Source organism: Pteronotus mesoamericanus, unplaced genomic scaffold (genome assembly GCF_021234165.1).
Source record: "Pteronotus mesoamericanus isolate MK-2021 breed Mesoamerican mustached bat unplaced genomic scaffold, CSHL_Meso_final contig_116, whole genome shotgun sequence".
NCBI lineage: Eukaryota > Metazoa > Chordata > Mammalia > Chiroptera > Mormoopidae > Pteronotus > Pteronotus mesoamericanus.
In genome coordinates this window covers 145,970-161,882 of record NW_026555027.1, presented here as the reverse complement: position 1 = coordinate 161,882, position 15,913 = coordinate 145,970, and the positions used below count along the sequence as shown (strand labels likewise).

The 15,913-nt window shown below is 46.7% G+C and overlaps 1 protein-coding gene across 2 annotated transcripts in view; it reads right to left on the bottom strand.

The window, feature by feature from the left end:
- Positions 1-171: 171 nt before the first annotated feature.
- The window catches only part of USP16 (ubiquitin specific peptidase 16), a 25,123-nt gene continuing 9,381 nt past the window's right edge, over positions 172-15,913 (bottom strand). For both annotated transcript variants that reach the window (XM_054577727.1, XM_054577736.1), the window contains 13 exons: positions 15,708-15,892; positions 15,155-15,250; positions 14,235-14,365; positions 13,861-13,948; positions 12,566-12,644; positions 10,703-10,794; positions 10,306-10,362; positions 9,415-9,612; positions 5,312-5,960; positions 4,376-4,470; positions 3,426-3,512; positions 683-839; positions 172-585 (listed from right to left, as the gene is read on the bottom strand). In XM_054577727.1, the coding sequence (XP_054433702.1) occupies positions 461-585; positions 683-839; positions 3,426-3,512; positions 4,376-4,470; positions 5,312-5,960; positions 9,415-9,612; positions 10,306-10,362; positions 10,703-10,794; positions 12,566-12,644; positions 13,861-13,948; positions 14,235-14,365; positions 15,155-15,250; positions 15,708-15,892 (2,039 nt within the window). In that variant the 3' untranslated portion in view covers positions 172-460. The remainder of the gene's footprint in view (positions 586-682; positions 840-3,425; positions 3,513-4,375; positions 4,471-5,311; positions 5,961-9,414; positions 9,613-10,305; positions 10,363-10,702; positions 10,795-12,565; positions 12,645-13,860; positions 13,949-14,234; positions 14,366-15,154; positions 15,251-15,707; positions 15,893-15,913) is intronic.

Genomic DNA, 15,913 nt, shown 5'->3' with positions numbered 1-15,913 from the left:
TAGCATCAGAATTGCAGACACGCGTTTTCTGCCAGTTGCCTACCACTGCTGACATCCAATACCTGTGCTTGTAAAGTGAACACACGCGTGGTGACGTTTCATCAGCTATTCCAACGCTACCTGGTAGGGCCAGGCAGCGTAACTTCAAATATCCTTAGTAACAAAACAAGGTTTGGGGGTAAGTCAGTTTATTGATGCAGTGTAACCCACCACCAGACCCGTGAGCCAGAGGACGTGACCCAGAGTCCTTCCAGGACCTGGAAGCAGGAATTAAAAGCCACTGAGGGTACAAAACCACAGTCAACCTGCAGGCACTTTCCCTTCAGTATCTCAACGCACATGATTTCTTCTGGCATGGACTTAATTGTAAGTGGACATGATTTAGTCTTTACTTGTTTATTATTCTTACAGCTGTTATAAAAGCCATAAACGTGTTTCCAGAGAAAGCACTTGCTGAAACTCAGAGTATTCTCTCGTAAAACAGGAGGTACGCCTGTGAGTTCAGCACTTTAGCTGTAGACACAGCTTGTACATGGGTGTCGCTGATGTGAAACCACTGCCCTTTGGTTGATTCCATTTCAGAATCTGTCAAGGAAATGGAAAATGAGGTGTAAATAGAGAAATTCAAGTTTATCATTGGTTTGCCACTTACAAGCTCAAGCCAGAACTTTGCAGGCCTCACCTTGTGGGATGTCCCCATGGAGAACAAGATGAGACAGACGAGCGTTGGCCATTCTCGCCTTGACGTAGGCGGTGTAGTGCCCAGACCGCATGGTGCCGCTGTGCTCCACGACTCCGTACAGGGAGTACAGCACCCTGGTACTTTCTTCGGCAACATTCTTGAGAGACAGGATTCAAACATTAGTTCTAGTTCTGTTTACACAGAAAACAAGGGCAAGGCAGCTTTACCTACACAGAGCCTGACCCCACGCCGAGACCCCGAGAGTCTGGACCGGAGCCCCTGCCTACCTTGTCGGGTCCCTCTCGTTACTTCCCAGAGGCCACCTGCTGGGACCCGTCCTTGCCTAGAAACTTCCTGAGAGCCTTCAGGAGTGTCAGGGTCAGATAATGTCAAGACCTCAACCACGCGCATCCTGGTTTCTGCCCGGAATGGGAGTTAAGCCGCCTCCAGCAGGAGGACAGCACTTGGGTGACACTTGAGAACCTACCCGGGGTTCCGTGACGGGCGCTCAGCCCCTGTGTGGAGTGAGGGGCCCATTCCTCTGCAGCGCTCGTCACGGCTGAGTGGGTGTGGACAGGCCTCGTCCCCGCTGGCCCTCTGCCCCTCAGTGCTGCTGTGCTTTACCCCAAATCGGGTCGCCCTCCTCAGGGACCCCAGGGTCCTTCAGTGACCCTTGGCGCACTCACTGCTGTCCGTTTCAGCCTCATCGCTCGGAACTGTCCCAGATTCTTACTGGACACCCAGGCTCAGCTCACAACCCTTGTTCTTCCAACCCTCCCGGCCCCTCCCACCCCGCAGGACCTCCAGCCTCGTTTTCTCCTGGTCCCTTGGGCCTCGTTCCCAGGTCAAGTCTATCTTCAAGATTGAAAAGGTAATGTGGCAGCAGCGCTGGCGTTACCGCAGAACCTGTCCCCCAGCCCCTTGCCTCACAGCCGACCTCACCTCCCACTGCCGGGAACAAAGGCACCACCTGACCCACAGCAGGGCGCCCGCTCTCCCTGTTCTGAGATGACGCTCCAACTGGGTGTCACCTGCCCCTTCCTGCCTCCTCCCGGGTCTTCCCCTTCTAGATTTTCCTCCTGGACCCCAAACCTACTTTAGTCTCTCAGACTTAAGAAAATTCTCAGATCTGCCATTTTTCCTTTTCAAGGACAGTTCTAACAGGTGGTCTGTGGCCTGTTGGGAACCTGGGCAGCACAGCAGGTGGTGGCAGACGAGCAAGTGAAGCTTCCCTCCCGTTAACTGCCTGAGCTCCACCTCCTGTCTCCCGACTCCCACCTCCCCTCCCCGACCCCCGGGGAAAAATTCCACGAAACTGTTCTCTGGTACCAAAAAGGTCAGGGGCTGCTGCTCTGACATATCTCCCTGCTTTATCTCATTCACGTCTCAACCCACAGAAATTACTAGCGCTTCTTGAAAAACTAACGATGACTACGCTGTCTAATACGTAACTATTGTCTAGCCTTTTTCTCTGATACTCTGACACAGAACTCTTGGCCTTTTCCTTGGAACCCGAACACAGAGCATTGACATTTTAGGCAAAAGATGGATTCTTTTTGACCTTGTGTTCAAAAAACGAATGCCACCAGAAATTGTTGACCAGCAAAAATGTCAATAGCCTATAAACATACTGATTACAATTCACTCTAACTGTAAGGTCTGAATACATTTCTCGGAAAACTTTAGATTGGGGAGGAAGGGGGATTTCTATCATTTCAAATGTCACAGATGAAGTAAGATGTTCAACATGTTATTGCTGACATAGTCTGATTTTCCAGATCCTCAGCCTGGAGACCAGTGACACCCCAGACTCTCCTGCTTTGGCTCCCTGCGCACTGATGCCCAAACCCTCGCATGCAGCCCCAGCCTCACTGCCCTGGGCCTCGGACCTGTCCACCCAAACACTTTCCAAACACAGCCACACAAACAGCTGAAGAATGCCTGAAAGTCGACGTATCCCAAGCTGAACTCCTTATCCTTTCTCCACCCTCCCCGCTTCCTACACTTCCCTCCCCAGTTTACGACATACCCTTTGCCCACATGTCCAGTCACAACCAGGCCCAGCCATCACGCTCGACCCCTCTTCCTGGGTCACCTTCAGCACCCACGGACCAACCGCCCACTGTCTGGGTTCATCCACGGGCTGACTTTCAGCAGCCTCCCAACTAGTTCCCCTGCCTCTAGTCGACACACAGATCCGCTGTGACCTGCTTCCATGGCTCCCCACCGAACACCTCACAAAGCCAGGTGCCTGCAAAACCTCGTTCCTCGCCCAGTTCTCGAGCTTGGTCTTCCCTCCCTCTGCAGACATCGTACTGGGAGCTCCAGAACTGCTTGCACCCCTCACCCCACTTCCCATGGCTCCTCTCCGCACCAGCCCTCCTCCCCCAGAGCGGGCCGAGGCGAGCCCGCGCCCCAGGGCCTCCCCGGTACCACTCCTGCTCAGTGCGCACGGACTGACCCGATCAGCCGCGTTAGATGGACACTGTCCGTTACTCTATCTGCTTGGCTCTGGGGACAACGTCTGCCACAATAATGGGGGTTCAAAAAAAAAAAGTGAAATGACAAACCTAATGTTCAAAACAATGCATCACTGATCTTGAAATTATAAAGGAACAGAAATCAAAGACCACTACCCAGTAATTCTTACCAACTTCACCCTTATGCAAGTTGCTGTTGCAGTACTTGTTAAGATATGATTTCCTTTCAAAAGGATGTTCCCAAAAAGACCACTTGTACCTACCTTACATTTAGCAGTACAAAAAGGAGCCAAATCTAAGATTTCCGGAAATCTTATGTGTTTGTTAATTTTGCGTAGGTTAAAACCAGCCTGAAAAGGAGGGGTAATGGATTAGGGTTTTTCCTGCAAACGCAGTGCACGCTAAGTAAAGGAGCCCCACTCCAGTGCCCGAGAGCACAATGTCCAGCCCTAGTTCAGTCTTCTTAGTCTCCCCCAACCAGCAACTGATTTCAAGCCGCTGATCTTGCTAAGTGCCCCACACACATGCACACTAAGAAAGCTGCTCCTGCAAGAAAATTCTCAATGTTTCTGCCTTGGCTGTCCAGAAAAGCCAGGTCACACCTGATAGTTTGATGCTTAAAGCTAAGCCACAGCCAGACACTCTCTGCGGAAGCACTCACCATGCCCACGCCGAGGGTCTTGTCCCCAGAGACCTAACCCCTTTGCCAAGCCCATAGCTCCCACACGAGGGGACATTCCAGAGGCACTTCGGGAATTTGGAAGTGACAGTGAAGCCTGTACCGCTTATAGCAAAAGTCTTCCAGAAGAGACCGGGTCACCAAAGGTAAAATCCAAAGTCTGTTTATTAAGTCAGTTACACAAAACAGAAAAATACCACTCCATCTTCTAAATGTGGCATGTGACTAGTAAACTGGGTTGTTTTTTTTTAACCTAAAATTAAGGTTAGAGTAAGATGCTAATATTACTAAAAAGAGCAACAGGAGTTATAGAAAAACCGAGGAAGGATTGTGCCTAAATTTCTCCTCCACCTCAACAGGTGTCTTTATCAGAATGCTTATCTTACCAACAGGAATGTATTTTACTTTCCTACTATTTTTAAGTTAGAACTGAGAAATAACAGAAAACCAGAGAAATAGTGTATCTTGAGACATTAACAAATAAAGCAGGTGTTACATGTTTAAAACAAATTTTAGGTAACAAATGAGAGGTACCTGCTGAAATCTTTTTAAATGAAGGGTGAGAACAGGAGGAGCAAGAGAAATGAGCATCTGCTTTTTGGCATTGGTGTAAACATGTTTCTTTTCACCTAAAGAAAAAAATTATAGCAATGTGAAACTCAGTTTAGAACTCTAAAGCATTCACTTGGCTATAAAATCATTTCAAACATTGAAAACCAGGATAAGTATACTTTGAAAAGGACCAGGTAAATATTTTATGCGTTGTGGACCTAGAAGCCAAATATTTTGTAAGGATTTATATATAAGCTAAACACTTCCATAAATTTTTACTGAAGGAATTCAAAATATAATAATGAAGTATGACCGCAGCCTGCTGAAGAAAAGAATGAACTTATTTTTGGAGGTAACAGTTAATTCATTAGGGTTCAAAGTTAGTGTTTTCTACCACAAAAATCATTTTCAAATATGCATCTATAAAAACCGTTTTAGCTCAGAGGCAGCAGACCACTGTGACCTGCTCTAAGCACAACTGCCACGATATCAACAGTCCGCTCTCCGCACTGGCGTGTAAACACACAGACGCTGGACTTTAGGACACTCAGCGGGCCGCCGCGGGCGCCCCCAGCTCCTCCCGCTCCGTGCTGGGGGGGGACCGCAGGAGCGCCTGGGCCGGGGCCTCCCGCTGGGCGCGCCCCTTTGTTCAAGGGCGCCTTCCTGGGCGCGGGCGGGGGGCCTCTGCGGGCTGCCGAGGAGCCGCAGGAGCCCCGCAGCCCCCCCCGCCCCCCGCGCCTGCTGCGGCGGCCGCACGCTGCGTGCTCGTGCGCGCGCAGGGCAGCTCGTCCACCCCCGGGGGCCGTGCCCGCGGAGGACGCCGTGCACGTGCCGACCCAGCTCAGACGGCGCTGCCTACCATCGCCACGCAGAGCAGGGCCCCAACACTAAGTGGACTTTCCGTGAGGGGCCCAGTACCTTCCGGATCGGCCTCTGGGGCCCCGTGGTGCTGCCTCCGGGTGCACGCCTCACACAGCAGCTTGTTGGCGCCGCGGAGGTCCTCGTTGCGCGTGAACTGGAGCAGGCAGTGCTGGACGGAGCCCTCGTCGGCGCCCACGGCCTGCCTGCTGGCGAGGGCGCAGAACGCGGTCGCTGGGTCTTGGTTCACGGCCTCACACACCCTGGTCCCGCGGGCAGGGCCGCCACTCAGAACCTCTAGATGTACGTCGTCAGGGTGAAGAGCGGCCCCCAGGTGCAGGCCCCTGAAACCCCTCACAATGTCCTCTTCCCCGGGGCTCCCCTCCCCCACGCAGGCACCGTTTAAATTCCCGGGGTGTTCGGCGGGAGGTGACAGAACCTCCAGATCATTATCCATATCCACTTCTTCTGTGCGTTTCTGATTGTCAGTTACACTTTCTACCATCTTTTCTTGGCCATTCAAGTCTTTCTGATTAACACAATATTCTTTATTGATAAAGTCCTCTTGTGAGACGTCATCGGATCTAATATCCGTTTCCACCTGAACTGACATTTCAACGTCACATTCATTATCTTCAGGATGGTCAATGGTACAGATATCACTTAAATGAAAAAGTTTTCCTTGAATTTTTTGTTGCCTTCGCTGGTTCTGTGTAAAAAGCATAAAAGATTTTTTAAAGAAACAGTCCTGGTGGTGTGGCTCAGTGGACTGAGGGCCGGCCTGTGAACCAGGTGCCTGCCAGTTCGAGTCCCAGGCAGGGCACAGGCCTGGGGTGCGGGCCAAGTCTCCAGGAGGGGGTACACAAGAAGCAGCCACACACTGATGTTTCTCTCCCTTTCTCCTTCCCATCTCCTCTCTCTAAAAATAACAAAATTAAATATTTAAAGAAAAAATAGAAATGAGTGTATATGTACCACATCAAGTTCTCTTGCTTATTAATAAAAATAAGTTAATAATGAAGAGTTTGTTCCTAGAATTGATCCTAAAAGTTCCTTTACTATCAGGAATAAAATAAATTATGGAGAAAAGTTTCTTTAATTGGAATTAGGAATAAACCATCCCCAATCATCAGAAAATTGTCACACTGGGGCAAATGAAAAAGTACAAGACATGGTGTCTGTCCTAAGAGAAGGACCTAGACAGCACCCTGCTGTGGCTCCAATGCCACACGTGACCCGGGTCCAAGTTCACCAAGGAGACAGAACCTGTACTGCCTTGAACAGGGCTGCTTCAGACAGCGGGAGGAACACCGTCTGGGGAACAAGTGGCCCCAGGTCAGGGAAGAACCAAGAATGCCACGTGCACAGAGGACAACAAAGGACTTTCCCCTGCAGTCACCTTCTTTGCCACTTGCGGCCTGTTCCCAAGTGTAGAGGAAAAAAGGCATTTCATCAAGACTCCTGCCTCTGTTGAGAAGCAGGCCTCACCCCAGGGCGGTGGCTGAACAGCTGATGGGAACAGCAGAAGCTGAGCAGCGGCGCCCAGGGCATAAAGGTGCTCTCAGAGCTTCGGCTGAAAATGGTTCCACGTGAAAGAGAAACTATACCCCTGAAACCTGTGTCATTTTACTAACCAATATTCAATTTAAAAAATTTGCCGATAAGTTCAATTTTAAAAATGGAGAAACAGGATAAGCTGATACTTGAAAGAAAAGGAAACACAAATAACTTTTTTAAAGAGATTTTAAAAATTTATTCTTAGCATGGAAGGGAGGCCAAAGAGAGAGAGAGAAACAGTGATGGGTTGTGTCTTCTGTGCCCTCCACGGGGAGCCTGGTCTGCAACCCAGGCCTGTGCCCTGAATGGGAACTGAATTGGTGACCTTTTCGGTTTGCGGGACGATGCCCAGCCCACTGAGCCGTACCAGGCAGGGCACGAATGACTCTTAAACATAAACATATGATTAACTTCACATATTAAAATAAATGGAAAAAAACTTTACTAATATTTTCCAACTCTCACAATGGCAGAAATCCAGAAGTCTGATCACACAGTGCTGTCAAGGATAAGGAGAAACAGCTCCTTATCCTAAAGTCACACATATTGCTTCTAGGAATATAAATTGGTACAACCTTTGTGGAGGGCAATAGGGTAATATTTATCAAATCTGCAAATGCAATCCCTCTTCTCAAAATGTACCCTACAGACGACCTACGTGCTCAAAATGACGTTTCAGTAACAACTGGCCACCGACATGATGGTGGTCCCATAAAACAAGGGGGACACACAGTGAGGCTGTGGTGCGAAGTCCGTGGAAGCGCCAGGCTGCTGTGGAGACGGGGAGCAACCCGGAGCGCCCAGGCGCGGCCCCGGGGGGCCGGCTAACGAGCAGGTGTCCGAACTGGCACAGGGATGCAAAGCTGAAGGGGAGGCAAGGAAAACGGGGACTGCAGAGGAAAATCAAGAATCCTCAAGAAAATTCACCGTGAAGAGCTTAGCAGAAGCTTTTGCAGAATTCAACAGGCTCCTTAGAAAGTTTGAAAACAGGGACCCCAACACCAAAAGGCTTTCATTAACATCACGGTGCACTATCTGCTTAGAAGCAAATCTACGATGAGAAAAAGCAGCAAACCAAGCCGCCCACCATGGACATGTTTCTAAGTCGGGTGACACCCCTCAGGAGGAGCCTCGGGCAAGCCCACCAGGAGGTGCTCCCGAAGGAGGCCCGCTCTACAGGAGGGGACGGCTCCGTGCATGCTGCTGCCCCTGAAGACCTTCCGGGGGACTGCGCGCGGAAGTGGGAGACACCTGACCCTGGGTAGTCCTGCCTGTGCGTGCTTGTGTCTTAGTTTTTAACAAAATAAGTTTTTAAAAACAGAAAAAAGCTTATAGGCCCTGGCCAGATGGCTCAGAGTATCTTCCCAACACGTCAAGGTGCACTGCAGGTTCGATCTCCAGTCAGGGCACATACAGGCAACCAAAGAACACGTCAATAAGTGAAACAAGAACAAAACGACCTTTTTCTCTCTCTTCCTTCCTTTCTCTCTAAAATCAATTTAAAAAAGACAAAAAGCTTATAGAATAAGAATATGAAAAAATGAAATATTTTTGTATAGCTTACAATGTGATTTTAAGCTAACTGTTATTACAGGACTCAAAAAGTTTAAAAAATTTTTAAAGTGTATCAAGTAAAAAGTTACAGTAGGCTAAAGTTAGGTTATTATTATAGAGAGAAACTACACTTTTATAAATTCAGTAGAGCCTACGTGTGCTCACAGCATTTCTAAAGTCCACACTTGAGCCTAGTCTGCCTATGCTCACCCCAACTCACCCAGAGCAACTTCCAGTCCTGCCGGCCCCGCCCCGTCCGTGCCTGGTGCAGGTGACACCGTCCCCCTGTGCTTCCATGGCACCCACTCAAGGTTACAGACACCTGCACGCACTTGTGTTGCGATGGCCTACAGGGCTCAGTACAGTGACCTGCTGCATGGATGGCCCAGGGGCGTGCAGTGCACTCTGGGACATGCGCACAACCAAGCAGCCCAACTGTCCTTTCCAACACTGTATGATGCTGCTAAGCGACACCTGACTGCACAGGGTTAGCGCTGCAGCGTGGCCGCTGGAGCAAAAGAATACGAACCACCTCTACCAAGAGGGAGGGAGGTGGGTGAGCTGCGGGACAGACGGGCGTTACAAAACTGATCTGTGTCCTAAAATGTAAAGACCTCCAAGAATATAATTAAACAGAAACAAACAAAAACAATGTCCAGGCCCACGTGTACAATTGGTAAAAGGAGGAAAAAAACAAGACTACATACTTGTACTCGATCATGTTTCCCAAAACAATCTCTGGGGGACACGCGCATCCACGGCGTGGCTGTCAGTGTCACGGAAGGACAGGGCTCGGGCGGGGTCACGGGGACGGCCTCCACCCGCCCAAACGCATCTGTAAGGCCGGCCTGACCGGTAGTGAAGAGACGAAGCACAGCCAGCCGTCTCTTCCCTGGAAGAGGCCCCCGGCACAGAGCGCTGAGCGCTGCAGGGACGGGCGTGCAGTGAGGCGCTGGGTGTGAGGGCGGCCTGCCGGCCCAGGCAGGTCTGACTGCAGACCAGCAGGCCAAGACGCGGCCGCGGAGGGCCGGGCCGTCTGCCTGGTGACTCACCTTGGCTTGCTTCTTGGCCTGCTTCTTGGCCTGCTTCTTGGCTTGCTTCTGTAAGTGCTTACTTGTTCCCGACAGAACGTCATTTCTCTCTTTTCTTTCTTTTATGTAACTGTCGTTATCTTTTTCTTCATCGCTCTCTTTTTCGTCATTCTCCATTGTCTTTTTCAGATTTTTATCACTTATGCTTTTCTTACCACTCTTAAAATATGGAGAAAATATGGGCCAAAAAATAAAATTTTACAACTACTACTTGGCGAACAGATTTCACGTTACCTAAATATTTTTCTACTCCTATTACATACTAATTTATTTATACAATGTTTGAAAATATATCCAGGACAAAATTCATTCATCTCAAACACTAAGAAGCAACCTTCACATACTAAGAAACAAGCAAAGAGTGAAAGAGCTAACTGCACATGGAAGTGCCACGGCAAGAACAACACGCTGTGCCCGGCGCCCACTGCGCCGCCGCGGAACGGCGTCCGCTCCAGGGCACTCCCTGCCACAAGGGCCTGCACATCCCAACACAGGCACTTCTTTTTATTCACTCCATTCTTGGCATGTAAGTGACAGTTTCAGACAAAGAGAAAATAAAGTAGATTTGGTAAGACTTTAATCACTAAGTTACAGACATAAACTAATCAAGATAGTCATCTACAAAGAACTCTAAACAGTCTCTTTTTCTTTGTAAAAAAAAAAAGTATCCCATTCTTTGTCTAACTATTAAAAATTCTACCTATTCTACCTCAAATACACTTAGAAAAATTCTCCACAGGTGAATTCTCCACAGGTACATCTCCATTGGTGATGTACCAATTTGGAAAAGGTAACAAGGCTTCCCCACAAAACCTAACACAGGAAAATGTATTTAAATAAAATGAATCTTACCTGATCGTCTAAAACTGGTAGTGACAAGTCAAGGAAAGACTCATGGACCAAGGAGACCTTAACCAATCAAAAAAGAAAATGTAAAAGGAAGGAAAAAGATTCTCTGTAAACATTATATAGTAAGATCACGGGGGTGGGGGACTCAGCTTTAAGATAAAGACAAAAGAAAACGAAATGGAAAATACAGCACTGAGAACTCTGGGTTAGGGAAACAAAGCAACATGTTAACTAATTTCTTCTAGTATCAGAAATTATGCACATTTTCCCGCAAAGAACTATGCACATTTTGGTGGTTCTACCAAGAGTATCTTATGGAACTAGACCTTTCTGGTTTTGATAGCCACAAATGATAAACTGTATCTATGTAGTGAATCTACCCCGCACGACCCCCGCTTACCGTTCCGCATTCATCACACATGATCGTGCTAGTTAGTTCACCACCAAAGATGCGGTCCACAAAACTTGGTACTGATGTTTTCTTTTCATAATCTGATAAGGGGAAAGAAAGTTTATCAACTATACTTGTAAAATTAATCGAGTAAGTTCAACTTAACCTCTCTAACCCTAAAATTGTATTTGTAACTTCCTATCTCAGACTTGTTTTTCTCTATTCATAATCACCACAATTTTATTTTATTTTTTTTTGCTAATCAGTGGCACACACTGCACTTTGGAGCATTAACAGAATTTCCTACTTGGTCTCGTCACATGTGGTAAGAAAGAAAAAGCTCAGAAACAGTTCCTATCTAAGACCCAGCGAGTGGGCAGTGAGACCGTCTGTCCCTTTCTCTACTTGGAAAACAAGCAGAGGAGTGATGCAGGATGATGCTCGAGCTCCTGTTCAGCTCTACGAGGGGGACCCCCAAAACTGGAATTACCTTCTGGAGGGCGGGCCCCTTGTAGTCGAGGCTTCCCCCGCTAACCCCGTATGTGTCAGTGCACCAGCTGGCGTTGTTGCGAGAGGCTGAGTTCAGCTTCAGTGAAATTATTTTTGAAGACTCTTTCAACGTGTGTGCCGTTTCATGATGGGCAGCTAATGGGCGCACCTGCCCACACTGTGCTGCGTGCTCAGCAGGTTTTGACCACAATGGCATGACCCCCATGCCCCACCCTCCCTGTTCAACCCATCTCGCCCCCAGTGACTTTTTTTGTTTCCCCGGATGAAAAAAACCCTCAAAGGAAAACATTTTGCCCATGTGGATGAGGTGAAACAAAAAATGGCAGAAGCACTAAAAGGCATCAAAATCAATGAGTTCAAAAACTGTTTTGATCAGTGGAAAAAAAATGCCTTGATAGGAGTATTGCATCAAATGGAGAGTATTTTGAAGATGACTTAAGTTTAACATGTAAGAATAAATACGCAATTGTTTATAAATAAACTCCTTTTTGGGGGGGGTCCCCCCTTATAACATTCCAACATGCAACTTGCTTGGTGAACTCTAAGACTAACTCCATTTAAAATCAAAATAAGCAAATAAAAACGTTCATAAAAATGCTTCAGACAAAATTCTCTTTTATATCCCTTTGTTTGAAAAATAATCTTGGTAAACTTAGTATAAAGTGACATAACTTTATTACCTGGTCACCCCTTTTACTAAGTACGTGAAATTCATATGCTTTATTAAAGTAACAGATGCCAGTTTATACAACGGAAACACATTTCCTGACAGATGGTGGCAGCAGGAAAGACTCAAAAGGTGCCGAAGAGGTAAAGAGCTGCCCCTTTACTACTAATTCAATTTAATTAAAATAAATTAAAATTTAGCTCCTCAGTGGCACCGATCACATTTCACGGGCTCAAAAGCCCTGTGGCCATGGCACCAGACAGGAGACAGAAGCGCCATCACCCCAGCAGGCCCTGCTGGTCAGAGTGACGCCTGCCCTCTACAGGCCACACGGCCACCTGCCAGAAGGGGCCCCACAATTAATACACCAGCCGCTAACAACGCACCCGGACGAGTGCGACTCACTGACCGCTGCCGGTCAGAAGTCTAAGCTTTCGAAGAATAAAACTGTGATGTCATCTTCGCTGTATCTTTGTAAGTTTCACTATAATATTGCACAAAAAGAATACACCCGACTTTCTTTAAACTTTTCTGAATATCCACCTTGGGCGCACTGAACCAATTTTTTAAATCAATGCTAATAAAGAGAAGTGATATGTTAATAACTGTGGGTGCAAAACACATGTGCCAGCACTCTACTGCTCAGTACAGTGGGGTTCAACTACCGTGGTTTAGTTCAAAAAGTAAGACATTACCTTTAACTTTGTTTTTTAGTTCTTCATCCAATTTTTCAGTAGAATTACCAAATGCTTTAAGAATTCCTTTACTCACTCTCTAAAAGTAATGAAATGAATATATGCATACTATTAAATTTAAAACTTTATAACTATTTTCTTTAGAAAATATGTGATCAAGTCAAGAAAGTGATCAAAATTTAGCTCCCCAAACTTACTGAATAAAAATTAATATTTTTAAAATTGCATTTTCAAAATTAATTAAAGAATCTAAACAGAATTACAGTTCTAAAACCATGAACCCACGAATAAAGCCACTGCCTCATCGCTTCCTGACTGTGACCCACAGTAACTGAAGCTCTCAGAACATGCCCCACCCCGAGAGGCCGGGAACACAGGGAGTCCTGGAGGCGGGACGAGCCAGCGGGAGCTAAGGGGCAGCCTCCCACAGGAGCAGCCCAGCTCGGTCAGCACTGGCTGACCCTGAACCAGGCACGGGAGTTTCCTGTATCTCTGCTCCCGAATCTACGGGGAGAGAGAATGGTTGCAGGGTCTACCTCGCAGAATGGTTGTGAGGTCTCAGCCAGATCATTTGCATAAAATGCTAAGAACAGTGCTTGACATAAAATATGGCCAAAATAAATATTAGTTGTTATCACTACAGTATGACTATTGTTAATTATATTAGCATCCCCAAGTACATTCATTTCCATCCTGGAAATTAAAAACTTCAAAATGCAACAAATATTCCCCTGACTTGTACAAAATGAATGAATATACAGTAATTCCTCATTTACTGTGATCAATAGGTTCTGTGACTTTAAGCAAAATAACAAATAATGACACCCATGTTACCACTGGCTAACTGATATATAGAAGAGTTAAGTCCTGACGCGTCTCATCAATGTTACAAGGAAAGGGCGTGGGATGGAATGACATTATTCATTATTTGAGGGCCGCTGCGCTGAGTCACTCTCGGAATCAGGGCAGGGGCACCGCCACTGGGACCTGTGCTGGGAGGGACATTTTCTAGCTCGCTGAGCTCTTGGAGGACAGGCCTGTACGACAGAGCCCGAAGGAACAATAATGCAGAAAGTGTCATGCGACACAGCATCACAAAAAGGAAAGTCATTTCTGATTCTCTTCATTCATTCTCATGACTGAAACATAGTGGCCGAAAAGGCCGGTGTCGAAAACATGTCTTCAATCCAATGGCCTCAGTAACTAGCTTTCATTGAGTTAACACCCTTAAGATATCAAATGACAGGCAAGGCAATGAGGTGAAGTTATGAAATGCATGGTCGGAATATGCTAACTTGGTGTTCTTCTGCTCTCATGCCGTCCAGTAGATATCGGAGCAGCTCCTGGCTGTCTTGCTGCTGATAGCCTTTAAAACGCACTGCTCTACGGAAAAAAAAGGACAAAAAGAAAAAAGCAATGATGAGTCTACAAAAATATGAAACCCATTTTACAAAGTCATAGGATCATATTCCAAATCTTTCTCAAAATTTGTTTAGTCCAACAACACGCTTGGCAGATTTCATTTTCACATAAACTACATGTTTTTTAATCCAAATGAAATAAATGGCACTTTGATGTATGTACTGGGCTGCTCCTATGCTGTGAATTTTTCACAAAGCTCCTTGCCACCTGACCCCGCTCTAAAAGCCCAAGTGACGCAGATACTCACTTTCTACAGACCTGGGAGAACAGCTCCTTGGGCGTGACCACACCCTTCTTGGCCTCCTGCATCTCAGTGAGGAACTGGCTCATGGCTACGGTCAGGGGACCTGGGGGCTCAAGGTGGATTTCCAAGGGCTCCTGGATGTGGGAACAAAAAATGCTTTCCTCATTCCAACTTTAGAATCATTTATCTTAGCAAACTGTGACGAGTCAGCCCATACTGCCCATATTCCTGATAGAGCTGTCCATTTAAAGGTTCAAAATGCATATCAAAAGACACACAGTTTCTGGTCATACTGTTATTTGAAAGACTTCAGTTCTACTGTTTTAGTTTTAGATTATCAGGAACTTACACTGCCTAAGATGAAAGACCTAAAACAAAATGTAAATACAAAAATGGATAGGTAAAATTCATTTGGCTGCGCATTTGTATGCCTAGGGCTTCACAAATATCAAAAATATTCCCAAGAAGGCAGGCAAACACAAGAGCACAGCAGAACACAGCAAAAGACACAGCAAATAAATGTAAAGGCTCCTGATAACTTCTGCCTTGGCTGGCGTGGCTCAGTGGATTGAGCGCCGGCCTGCAAACCAAAGGGACCCACTTTGATTCCCAGTCGGGGCACAGGCCTGGGGTGCAGGCCAGGTCCCCAGCAGGGCGTGTGCAAGAGGCAACCACATGTTTATGTTTCTCTCCCTCTCTTTCTCCCTCCCTTCCCCTCTCTCTAAAAATAAATAAATAAAATCTTAAAAAATTTTTTAAATGTAATGGCCCCTGATTTTTTAGTCTGATTGTCTTTAACTTGGTAGTCTAAAGCCAAACAAATAAAAAAGGTGAAAATGAGTATCAATGCTTTAAAATAACTTAAAACATTGATATTCGGAGAAGAAAATCACTGATTATAAAGAGAATTTTAAAGTACATACTGTTAGTGTCAAGTCAGGTGGTTCAATTTTTACAATGGTTCCAGACATTTTTACTTCTTTTAGTAGTTCTCTCAGCGCTGGTGTCTGTGACAAATTCTGGAATACAGGAAGAAAAGGAAAGTTGTCTAAGGAAAAAGCAATCCATTCTATCAAAACAGAAGGTCGTTGCCAGCGCTGCAGCCTCTGCTGTCTCCGTCTGGGGAGCAGAGGGCAGTGGGCACTCCCTGGCCCCCAGCACTGCAGCTCGGGCACCGGGTCGCCGCCCCCACCCCGCGCTCTCACCACCACACGCCCAGCGGTGCCTGGCAGCTGCTCCCGAGCCGGGCTGGCCTGTGCTGCCCCCCGCCCTGGGGGGGTTCTCTGAGGGCAGGGGCTGCACTTTTTGGACCCTACTGCACCTCAGTGCTCAGCACAGTGTTTTACTGCCATGCAGAGTAAGAATTTCCTTGAGTTTTCTTTGAAAATGTAGAAATAAATTACTTAGGGGGAAAACCTCAATCTTGTAACAAATATGGAAACACGATTTTCACAGAAGGAAAAGTAAGGCTGGTACCTGCATAACCGCATTGAAGAAACATGTATTTCCCAGATTACTGAGCCCCTTCACAGTCAGTTGGGAAGTAAAATTCGTGGGAGTTTCTTTAGCTGTGTTTTCCTTTTTCTCTCTCTCTTGTTCATTTTTACTCTCCTTTTCTAATTTTTTATTTTCAAGTTCAATGTTACCATTATTTTTTGTTGCTTTAGGAAAAGTAGAAGAGA